This window comes from Brassica oleracea, chromosome C9 (assembly GCF_000695525.1).
Source record: "Brassica oleracea var. oleracea cultivar TO1000 chromosome C9, BOL, whole genome shotgun sequence".
NCBI lineage: Eukaryota > Viridiplantae > Streptophyta > Magnoliopsida > Brassicales > Brassicaceae > Brassica > Brassica oleracea.
Genome location: NC_027756.1, coordinates 294,384 through 305,888, shown reverse-complemented (window position 1 = coordinate 305,888; position 11,505 = coordinate 294,384). Strand labels below are relative to the sequence as shown.

The window sequence follows — 11,505 nt, the reverse complement described above, 5'->3', positions numbered from 1 at the left end:
TGAAGGTCAAAGAGGTTTGGAACCTTTGTTGTCTCCGTTTATCTAGAAAATATTGATTAGTCCACTAATTTAGGGAGTACTATGAATTTTAACTAAATTAATTGACAAAAAACTAAAACGATGTCCATGTACCATGAAAGAGAGTTTAATATACATTAATACAAATGTAGAATGTGTTTCGAAATTTTAAAATAACACTAAAGATCATAGGCTTCAGTATATATAACATTTACCAAAAAAAATCAATATTTTCGTAGGGGTTAACACATAGATTTTGAGAAAAAATCAAAAATATGAAAATTCTATTTTAATGCATAGTTTCATCATTCACTAACATATGATGAAGTTTGGAACCTTTGTTGTTTCCGTTTTCCAGAGAATAACGATTTTATAGTGGTTAATCCACTAATATAGGGAGTATTACGAAGTTTTACTAAATTAATTGACAAAAACTTAAAACGATATGCATGTACCATGAAAGAGAGTTTAATATACATTAATACAAATGTAGAATGTGTTTCGAAATTTTAAAATAACACTAAAGATCATAGGCTTCAGTATATATAACATTTACCAAAAAAAATCAATATTTTCGTAGGGGTTAACACATAGATTTTAAATAGATTTTGAGAAAAAATTCAAAAAAATGAAAATTCTGTTTTAATGCATAGTTTCATCCTTCACTAACATATGATGAAGGTCAAAGAGGTTTAATGTATATTTGTCTCCGTTTTTCTAGAAAATAGCGATTTTATAGTGGTTAGTCCACCAATTTAGGGAGTATCATGAAGTTTTACTAAACTAATTGACAAAAACTTAAAACGATGTCCATGTACCCTGAAAGAGAGTTTAATATACATTAATACAAATGTAGAATGTCTTTAAATTTTTTAAAACAACACTAAAGATCATAGGCTTCCGTATATAGAGCATTTACCGAAAAACTCAATATTTTCGTAGGAGTTAACACATAGATTATGAAGTTTTACTAAATTAATTGACAAAATATTAAAACGATGTCCATGTACCATGAAAGAGAGTTTAATATACATTAATACAAATGTAGAATATGTTTTGAAATTTTAAAACAACACTAAAGATCATAGGCATCAGTATATAGCGCATTTACCGAAAATTCAATATTTTCGTAGGGGTTGTTAACACATAGATTTTGACAAAAATTCAAAAATATGAAAATTATGTTTTAATGCATAGTTGTATCCTTCACTAACATATGATGAAGGTCAAAGAGGTTTAATGCATAGTTGTCTCCGTTTTTCTAGAAAATAGCGATTTTATAGTGGTTAGTCCACCAATTTAGGGAGTATTATGAAGTTTTACTAAATTAATTGACAAAAATTAAAACGATGTCCATGTATCATGAAAGAGAGTTTAATATACATTAATACAAATGTAAAATATGTTTAGAAATTTTAAAACAATATTAAAGATCATAGGCTTCAGTATATGTAACATTTACCAAAAAACTCAATATTTTCGTAGGGTTAACACATAGATTTTGAGAAAAATTCAAAAATATGAAAATTATGTTTTAATGCATAGTTGCATCCTTCACTAACATATGATGAAGGTCAAAGAGGTTTGGAAGCTTCGTTGTCTCCGTTTCTCTAGAAATTATCGATTAGTCCACCAATTTAAGGAGTACTATAAAGTTTTACTAAATTAATTGACAAAAATTAAAACGATGTCCATGTATCATGAAAGAGAGTTTAATATACATTAATACAAATGTAGAATGTGTTTAGAAGTCTTAAAGCAACACTAAAGATCATAGGCTTAAGTATATAGAGCATTTACCGAAAATTCAACATTTAACACATAGATTTTGAGAAAAATTCAAAAAAATGAAAATTATGTTTTAATGCATATTTGCATCCTTCACAAACATATGATGAAGGTCAAAGAGGTTTGGAACCTTTGTTGTCTCCGTTTCTCTAGAAATTATCGATTAGTCCACCAATTGAAGGAATATTATGAAGTTTTACTAAATTAATTGACAAAAAATTAAAACGATGTCTGTGTACCGTGAAAGAAAGTTTAATATACATTAATACAAATTTTGAATGTGTTTAGAAATTTTAAAACAACAATCATTGGCTTCAGTATATAGGGCATTTACCGAAAAAATCATTATTTTCGTAGGTAACACATAGATTTTGAGAAAAATTCAAAAAAATGAAAATTCTGTTTTAATGCATAATGAATAGTTGCATCCTTCACTAACATATGATGAAGGTCAAAGGGGTTGAAAACCTTTGTTGTCTCCATTTTTTAGAGAATAGCGATTTTATAATGGTTAGTCCATCAATTTGGGGAGTATTATGAAGTTTTACTAAATTAATTGACAAAAAAATTAAAACGATGTCCATGTACCATGAAAGAGAGTTACTTTTTTTTTTTTGATCAACTGAGAGTTTAATGTACATTAATACAAATGTAGAATATGTTTAGAAATTTTAAAACAACACTAAAGATCATAGGCTTCAGTATATATAACATTTACCAAAAAAACTCAATATTTTCGTAGGGGGTTAACACATAGATTTTGAGAAAAATTCAAAAATATTAAAATTATGTTTTAATGAATAGTTGCATCCTTCACTAACATATGATGAAGGTCAAAGAGGTTTGGAACCTTTGTTGTCTCTGTTTCTCTAGAAAATATCGATTAGTCCACCAATTTAGGGAGTATTATGAAGTTTTAATAAATTAATTGACAAAAAATTTAAATGATGTTCATGTACCATGAAAAAGAGTTTAATACACATTAATAAAAAAAAATTGATGTGTTTAGAAATTTTAAAACAACACTAAAGATCATAGGGTATATAGAACATTTACCGAAAACTCAATATTTTCGTAGAGGGTTAACATATAGATTTAAAGAAAATTCAAAAATATGAAAATAATGTTTTAATGCATACTTGCATCCTTCACTTGAATATGATGAAGTTCAAAGAAGTTTGGAACTTTTGTTGTCTCCGTTTCTCTAGAAAATAGCGATTTTATAGTGGTTAGTCCACCAATTTATGGAGTATTATGAAGTTTTACTAAATTAATTGACAAAAAATTAAGACGATGTCTATGTAGCATGAAAGATAGTTTAATACACATTAATACAAATATTGAATGTGTTTGAAAATTTTAAAACAACACTAAATATCATAGGCTTCAGTATATAATACATTTACCGAAAAATTCAATATTTTTGTAGGGTTAACTCATAGATTTTGAAAAAAAATCAAAAAACATAAAAATAATGTTTTAATGTATAGTTGCATCATTCACTAGCATGTGATGAAGGTTAAAGAGGTTTGGATTTTTTGTTGTCTCTATTTTTTAGAAAATAACGATTTTATAATGGTTGGTCCACCAATTTAGATTCTGTATAACTATAAATCTAAGCCACCCCGGTATTATCTAAACCGATCCGCAAAATGTTTGGTTCCTAGACGGATCCTAACCTGAGTTATTCGAACCTAAAACTAGAATGCCCAACACTAGTTTTGATTCTTGATTGTTTGTCGTGGATCGTTGAGCTTTAATGCGTTCTTCATATTTGGACCCCCCAAAAAGCCCAAACTGGCTAAGAAGCGTATAACCAAGGGAATGAAACTTACACCAAACATATAATACATAACGAGTAGTATTGTCACAACACTCGGCAACCTTTACAACACACTGTAAGGGAGGGAGAGAAGCTTTTAAAACCGCTCTCATGCACCTCTATGATTATTTAACAACAGAAGCAAAGCCACAATTAAATAGGAAACCCCCCCCCACACTCCAAATCAGACACTAAACCTCCTCCTCGTCTGATTCATCATCCTCATCTGATTCAGGCCACACATACTGGACGTCTGTAGAATGCCTGTGCAGGAAGTTCACGAGCTGTTCAAGGTTTCGGTTTCTCATCGGCCTAAACACACTTGGCCCCGCCTCTTCTTCTTCCTTCTCATTCATTTTTTGTGGATCACTGTAACTCAACACCTTCAACCCAAACTTCCCTGACTCATCCGGATCCACCACCCTAAAAGATTTTGTTAGTGATCTTCCCATCGCCTTGACATGCGTCACACTACAGAAAAACAGTCAACAAAAACTTACTCTCAAACTCATCGTAAAAGCTTTAAGGGGAGAGGAGAAGAAGATGTACCATATGTAGTATAAGTCATCAATGTCACATCTCTGAACTCGACCTAGAAACTCGACTAGCATAAACCCACCAATGCAAAGAACCGGCTCTGGAAGCTGAAAGTTCTGCAATCGATTTTCCTAACCAAACAACAGTTCAGGAATAAGATTTTGTATAACATGCTAAAGACAGAGACAATGATTTATAGTATAACACACACACACACACACAGACCTGAGCCATGGGAAACTGTTGTGAAGTGTAAGTCCATACATAGTTGTTTTTATCATGTGACTTGTTATCCAAGTGACCAAACCGGAAACGAACATAATGTGAAGAGTATATCGGTCTACCGGGATCAAAAAAATCTAAGAGAAAACAAAGGAAGCATTTAACCAACAAAGAAAATATCAATTAAAAACGAGGAGGAATGTAGGAGTATTGGCATCGTCATCACCTTGGAAAGGCTGGATGCTGAGTTCAGTAATGACACACAAGTCACCCTTGAGCTTGTAAACAAGTGTTTCTGGCACGGAAGTCTTGTGGTGTCCTGAGCTAGACCAGTACGAAGGTGTGCCACCAATTCTCTCTCTTTCGTCGAGTGTGTTCAAGATGCTCTCTTCTGGGAGCCTATCAGTACTAGACGCCGTAATGGCATCTTCAACACAGCTTTTGATAGGAGAAGACGTGCATCCTTTAGCTAATAAGGCATAAACCCTGTGCTCTCTTTCTAGTAGCCTTGTTGTATTATCCTCCATGACACTGCTGCTTGACCCTGAGGACTCTTCATTGCTTGTTTCTAGTATACGATCCACACTAGCTAGCTGGTGGAACAACTTCAAGCACAGGTTCTTGGAGAGACTCTGCTTAATCACTGCAAAAGAAAAAGATGTAAAATTTATAATCCACCATAGTCAAAAGGAAACAGTAAAAGATGATTCTCTTACCAAAGTGTCGCCAGGAGCGAGAGACAGCACTGGCACGGACAAGATCTGATGGGTCATCTAGACACGAAAGAATGGCTAAAGACGTGTCCGTATCAAGATTCTTTATGAAATCCATCTTTGCTCGAAGATCAAACCTCCCTACAAATAAAAACAGATTGGAACTTTCACATCAGAAATTAGCTTATACGATCGATCAGATGAAACCTTGCGATTACTTCAGCATTGACAGAAACGCAATCGACGAAGGATGATTCAATCAGATGATGAAGGAATGTAGAATCAAAATGTGTTTTACCTAATTTCTTATCGATTGTCTGTCAGATATGAGCGATAGAAGAAGTTGGATTGGTAAATTAGAGTGACAAGGACAAAAGTTCGAAGACGATTGATAACGTCAACTATATTCATTCAGGTCTAAGTCAAATAAAGATCGACAGGGTAAGTAGAATGGTTTGTTGGCGACAAAGGCATTATAGATTATTCTCTAACACTGGAGGGGTAGTGAGAATAAGCTCTCGGTCCGTTAGAAGAATAGTTTGTTGGCGACAAGGGCATTATAGATTATTCTCTAACACTGGAGGGGTATAGTGAGAATAAGCTCTCTGGTCCGTTAGAGTAATCATCTAAGAATCCCCTTATATCTACCCGCGTTTCCTAATATCAATTTAAGGCCCACAAGGCCCAAATCCAGTAGCCTAAGACATTTCATTGAATAATACATTAGAGCCCACCGCTTTTCGCCAGACGCTAAACGCCAATCGCTGTTTAGTTTAAACACTTCATTATTTTTGAAAGCCGACGATCTTATGATAAAACGCTAGATTTGAATCTGATCTTGTGTTCGAAGAAGAAGCTTCCAGCTAAGCTAAAGCTATGAAGCAACTGAATCTACCATTCTCCAAGCGCAACCCTCGCCAATGGCGTCTCCTCGACATCATAACCGCCGCCTTCTTCGCCGTCGTCCTCCTCTTCTTCATCCTACTTTTCACTCCTCTCGGCGATTCCATGGCCGCTTCTGGTCGCCAAACGCTCCTCGTCTCCACGACGTCGGATCCTAGGCAACGCCAGCGGCTGGTGACTCTCGTTGAGTCCGGTCACCATTTGCAGCCGATCGAGTATTGTCCCGCGGATGCCGTCGCTCACATGCCTTGCGAGGATCCGAGGAGGAACAGCCAGCTTAGCAGAGAGATGAATTTCTATAGGGAGAGACATTGTCCCTTACCGGAGGAGACTCCTCTCTGCTTGATCCCTCCGCCTAACGGATACAAAATCTCAGTTCCGTGGCCAGAGAGTCTACACAAGGTAATTGGATTCAAGCTGCGATCTAATTCTAGAATGTCCAGTTTATTCTTTAATTATGATGTAAACTTATTCTGGTTTAGATGAGGTTAGTTACGATATAAAAGTTCTAACAAACACATTTGATTCAATCGAACCTGCGACCTCTCGCATTCGTCTGTGAGAAGAGGAACCACTACCATACAAGCCTTCTCAGTTTACATCAACTTTACTAAAACATGTCAAGTGTATTTTGGAATGTTATGGGCTAGTTTGATAGTTTTGCATGCCTTGAAATGTAGCTCGTTGTGGGAGGAGGTTTGCTAGACTGTTGAAGCTGTGCGTTTTGAAATTGCAGATTTGGCATGCAAACATGCCATATAATAAAATTGCTGACCGGAAAGGTCACCAAGGATGGATGAAAAGGGAAGGTGAATACTTCATTTTCCCTGGTGGTGGCACCATGTTTCCTGGCGGAGCAGGCCAATACATTGAGAAGCTTTCACAGTATATTCCTCTTAACGGTGGAACTCTCAGAACCGCCCTTGACATGGGATGCGGGGTGAGTATCATCATAGTCTCTCTTTGGTCACGTTTTGCTCCGTAATTTTACAATGAAACCTTTGCAGGTTGCAAGTTTTGGAGGTACTCTACTATCTCAAGGCATTCTAGCCCTCTCGTTTGCTCCAAGAGATTCACATAAATCGCAGATTCAGTTCGCTTTGGAAAGAGGAGTGCCTGCGTTTGTTGCCATGCTTGGCACTCGTAGACTCCCTTTTCCTGCGTCATCCTTTGACCTCATGCATTGTTCCCGATGCTTGATTCCCTTTACAGCTTACAGTGAGTTCCTTGTAGTTATGGGAATCTTTTTTTTGTATGTGTCACACCACTTGTTGTAGCAGCACTTGTTCTTATCGTGCGTGGTGATTTGTTTGCAGATGCAACTTACTTTGTCGAGGTGGATAGGTTGCTGCGCCCGGGAGGATATCTTGTAATCTCTGGACCACCTGTGCAATGGCCCAAACAAGACAAAGAATGGGCTGATCTTCAGGCCGTGGCTAGAGCTTTGTGCTATGAGCTAATTGCCGTTGATGGAAACACTGTCATCTGGAAGAAGCCTGTTGGAGATTCATGTGTGTCCAGCCAGAATGAGTTTGGGCTTGAGTTGTGTGATGAGTCTGTGCCGCCAAGTGATGCATGGTGAGTTTCCTCAGAATAATACTCCATATGACCTATTTACTGTAATAAAATATTGAAGAAAACAACAATGAAGTCTTTGTTTGTTTCAGGTATTACAAATTGAAGAAGTGTGTTACTAGGCCATCGTCTGTCAAAGGAGAAATTGCTTTGGGAACTATTCCCAAGTGGCCGGAAAGGCTTACCAAAGTTCCTTCTAGAGCCATTGTTATGAAAAACGGGTTGGATATGTTTGAAGCAGATGCGAGGAGGTGGGCAAGACGAGTTGCCTATTACAGGGATTCTCTGAACTTGGAGTTGAAACCTCCATCTGTCCGCAATGTCATGGACATGAACGCATTCTTCAGAGGATTTGCTGCAGCCCTTGCATCGGAGTCTGTGTGGGTTATGAATGTCATCCCAGCTCGGAAGCCATTAACTCTTGACGTGGTTTATGACAGAGGTCTCATCGGTGTTTACCATGACTGGTTAGTCACTTTTGCTTTTTATATATTAGATCGGTACAAGGACGTGGACATTGAGTTATAAAACCCCTTTTATATTGGTTCGGGCAGGTGTGAACCCTTTTCAACGTATCCCCGTACGTATGATTTCATCCACCTATCAGGAGTTGAATCACTGATACAACGATCAGACTCGAGCAAATCCAGGTATGACCATTCTCAGTTGCTAAACAGGTCTCTGTTCTATCCACTTTACCTAAACTGAATTGTTTGATATGCATACAGGTGTAGCCTAGTAGATCTAATGGTAGAGATGGATAGAATATTGCGTCCAGAAGGAAAGGTATTGATCCGAGACACTCCTGAGGTGCTAGACAAAGTAGCACGAATGGCCCATGCTGTAAGATGGTCTTTTTCAATACATGACAAAGACCCTGAATCTCACGGAAGAGAGAAGATCCTTGTTGCAACCAAACCTCTCTGGAGAATGCCATCAAACTCGCACTAAAGCCACACATTGAAAGGAAAAAGTAAAAGAGAGGAAGAAGGTCTTCCCAGTCTTGTAGGTAACAGTCGCTTTCTCTCCAGCCCCCATCTGTCTGTCCTTAAGACACCATCCTGATGATATACCTTTTTTGTGTTCGGTGACGTTGCTTCCAGAATGTATCGCAATCGTATAATGTCCTGATAATGTTAATTCTTGGTCGCACGTGGTTCTGTCAATGGTTTTTATGTGCCGGGTCTACCTTGTGACCTACATGAGTAAAGTATGCATGTGACTCTTTTGTACTGGAGACCATGTATATTAGGTGCACATCCTCAATACTTATTTATGTATTGAATACTGACAGTTCCTATGATTCAATGTTCAGTAAAAGAGATTCAATTGTTGTAGTTTGATTGATTTTGGGTGAGAGAAGAGCCTTCTCTTTTTCAGTACTTCTTCAGGTGTGTAGACGTTTTGTAAAAAAATCTGAGAGAGAGCGGGCAAGTAGAGCTGGAAATTTTAGCCATTAAGAAAAATTCAACATGCGGGTGCGGGTCGGGTCGGCCATTAAGAAAAATTCAACATATGGGTGCTGGTGCGGGTCGAGTCGATTCTACGCGGGGCGGGTGCGGGTCGGTCGATTTTGAATCGCGGGTACCCGCTAACCCGCAAAAAAAGTAAGAAAATTTCAAAAAATAATATATATTTTCGTAAAAAATATACTCCCTCTGTTCCTGAAAGTAAGATTTTCTAGAGTATGCACGTCTATTAAGAATTTAATAAATGTTTATAATTTAATTTATTTTTTACTTTATTATATATTTTCCAATAACTTTCCACAAATGAAATTTAATCAATTCAAATATTCTCAATTAATGTTCCTCAAAAGTATAAAAAAATACCTTAACAATATAGAAAATCTCTCTTTGTGGAACAAGAAAAAAATCTAAAACATCTTACTTTCGGGAATGGATGTAGTATGAAATACTATAAATTCAGAAAATAATATATAATTTAATTATTTTATTAGAAAAATAAGTATTATATAATTAAAATATAATTAAAATAATTATTTTATTAAAATTTATATTACCCGCGGGTTATCCGCAAACTTGGACGGGGCGGGTGCGGGTATGTGAATCTTTCTTTGCGGGTCATGCGGATCGAAGTTTTGAGTGAAAAAAATGAGTCGACCCGCAGGTTGGCGGGGCAGGTTGACCCGCGAACCCAGCTCTAGGGGCAAGTGAAGGACATTAATGCCAACACAGAGGTTTGGCTGGGTATCGTCTTCTTCTGAACCATATTTGTTATCTCGATAAATGATCTTATATGATGATATAACATGTCAATAGAATTAGATCGTTTTTGTCTGTTTGATCGTAACATCGGAAGCACTAGAGGATTCAGTTAGATGTGAACCTTGGGCATATCATGGTACTGTCTTGTAGAAAAGTCCTATGTTTGATGCCATTATCATTGATTCTAAAAGTCTTCTGGTTTGTTTCTGTGGTCAATAACGCCTATATATGACATCCCTAATGTGTTGTTATGTTTGCTACATAATGTTGTAATAGTCGCAGGCATGTAGTTTCATGTCTCCTGTAACCGGTTGAAATATCCACATGGATATGGTCCGCAGTCTGGTCTCTTCGATGTTAACATTCACGTAACACTAGTCAAGAGGAACCGCTTAGGTGAAATAAAGGTTATGTTAAAGTTGTACTTTATAATTTCCATGGTTGAAGTATATGATCATGTTCTGCTAATTGAAGCTGAATTAATTTTATCCTTTATAGTAATTACCAAATTAAACCCAACAATGAAAATGACGTTCTTCTCTATATCATTACACAAAGTAAAATAATATAACAAGACGTGTGTTATACTAATAGACAACAACTAGGATAAGATCTGCGCCTTGCGCAGAGTGAATTTATTTCTATATATTATCGATAATTTTTTTATTTTTTATATATTTGATAATTTTATTTATATATATACAATATTTTTTGTTGTTATTATATAATTTATTTCAGATGGATCAGATCAATTTTTATTAAAAATGATAGAACAAAACTATAATTAATACATCATGGGTTGATCGATTGGACATTAAACAAATTATGACATAAAAACCTTATTTTTTCTATCGAACACATTCCTGAAAAAAATGAACAGTATTGTTTTCACAATTGAATTCTTTTAACTTTTATCTTCCATATGGTTTTGAAAGCTTTCAAATCAACCATCGAATTGATACATGTCATTTTAATATTTTTAATCGTATACTTAAGGAAAACTTACATTTTTGTAATTTAAAGTTGTTTTAAAAAATTCAAAATATAACATATAAGAAAAAATCTAACATATAAGAAAAGTATAACATATAAGGTGTCCTCATTTTGGTATTTTAAAGTCGTTTTTTTAAAAAAATATATATAATATATAAGGTTTCCTCATTTTTGTAATTTAATGTCATTTTAAAAAATTCCAAATATAACATATAAGAAAAAATATAATTTTTTTATTATATGGTTAATGTGTGTTTTTTTTTAATAATATAAAATTAAACAAAATGAAGAAGGATGCAAAAATTGTTATAAAATCGTTATTATTCATAAACATTAATTGCCATATATATGTAAATCATATTAGGTAATTTCATACCTTTTATTTATGGAAAGAATACACACTTCTTATATTTTAGGTTAATATAATGTTCTCTAGTGGACATTAAACAAATTATGACATAAAAACCTTATTTTTTCTCTCGAACAAATTCTTGAAAAATTGAACAGTATTGTTTTCACAGTTGAATTATTTTGACTTTTATCTTCCATATGGTTTTGAAAGCTTTCAAATCAACCATCGAATTGATATATGTCATTTTAATGTTTTTAGTCGTATACTTAAGGAAAACTTACATTTTTGTAATTTAAAGTCGTTTTAAAAAATTCAAAATAACATCTAAGAAAAAATCTAACATATAAGAAAAAT

At 35.0% G+C, this 11,505-nt stretch overlaps 2 protein-coding genes across 3 annotated transcripts; one reads left to right on the top strand and one right to left on the bottom strand.

Annotated features, from left to right (window-relative positions):
• Nucleotides 1–3,619: 3,619 nt before the first annotated feature.
• LOC106315748 (F-box protein At4g00755-like) lies at nt 3,620–5,553 on the bottom strand. Of its 2 annotated transcripts, none has more exons than XM_013753564.1 (6): nt 5,399–5,553; nt 5,104–5,241; nt 4,614–5,030; nt 4,391–4,524; nt 4,178–4,296; nt 3,620–4,099 (listed from the first exon to the last, which is right to left on the bottom strand). In XM_013753564.1, exons 2-6 carry the CDS (start codon nt 5,216–5,218, stop codon nt 3,820–3,822), a joined length of 1,065 nt encoding a protein of 354 aa, XP_013609018.1. In that variant the 5' UTR covers nt 5,219–5,241; nt 5,399–5,553; the 3' UTR covers nt 3,620–3,819. The 2 variants fall into 2 exon arrangements, with proteins under 2 accessions (XP_013609018.1, XP_013609019.1); XM_013753565.1 differs by lacking the exon at nt 5,399–5,553 and adding an exon at nt 5,308–5,394.
• Nucleotides 5,554–5,902: 349 nt separating this feature from the next.
• On the top strand, nt 5,903–8,915 carry LOC106313659 (probable methyltransferase PMT13). The gene is made up of 7 exons (XM_013751529.1): nt 5,903–6,405; nt 6,740–6,943; nt 7,011–7,221; nt 7,320–7,581; nt 7,671–8,045; nt 8,133–8,228; nt 8,307–8,915. The coding sequence occupies exons 1-7, from the start codon at nt 5,977–5,979 to the stop codon at nt 8,527–8,529; spliced, it is 1,800 nt and encodes a 599-aa protein (XP_013606983.1). The 5' UTR covers nt 5,903–5,976; the 3' UTR covers nt 8,530–8,915.
• The last annotated feature ends 2,590 nt before the right edge of the window (nt 8,916–11,505 follow it).

What these genes read in the sequence shown, in the direction of transcription:
- LOC106313659 (XM_013751529.1), top strand. Translation starts at nt 5,977, where the DNA reads ATGAAGCAACTGAATCTACCATTCTCCAAGCGCAACCCTCGCCAATGG. An exon ending in CCCTTGACATGGGATGCGGG is followed by an intron (nt 6,944 to 7,010) that starts GTGAGTATCATC and finishes AAACCTTTGCAG; the next exon opens with GTTGCAAGTTTTGGAGGTAC. An exon ending in GTGCCGCCAAGTGATGCATG is followed by an intron (nt 7,582 to 7,670) that starts GTGAGTTTCCTC and finishes TGTTTGTTTCAG; the next exon opens with GTATTACAAATTGAAGAAGT.
- LOC106315748 (XM_013753564.1), bottom strand. Translation starts at nt 5,218, where the DNA reads ATGGATTTCATAAAGAATCTTGATACGGACACGTCTTTAGCCATTCTT. An exon ending in TCGCTCCTGGCGACACTTTG is followed by an intron (nt 5,031 to 5,103) that starts GTAAGAGAATCA and finishes TTTCTTTTGCAG; the next exon opens with TGATTAAGCAGAGTCTCTCC. An exon ending in CAGCATCCAGCCTTTCCAAG is followed by an intron (nt 4,525 to 4,613) that starts GTGATGACGATG and finishes GTTTTCTCTTAG; the next exon opens with ATTTTTTTGATCCCGGTAGA.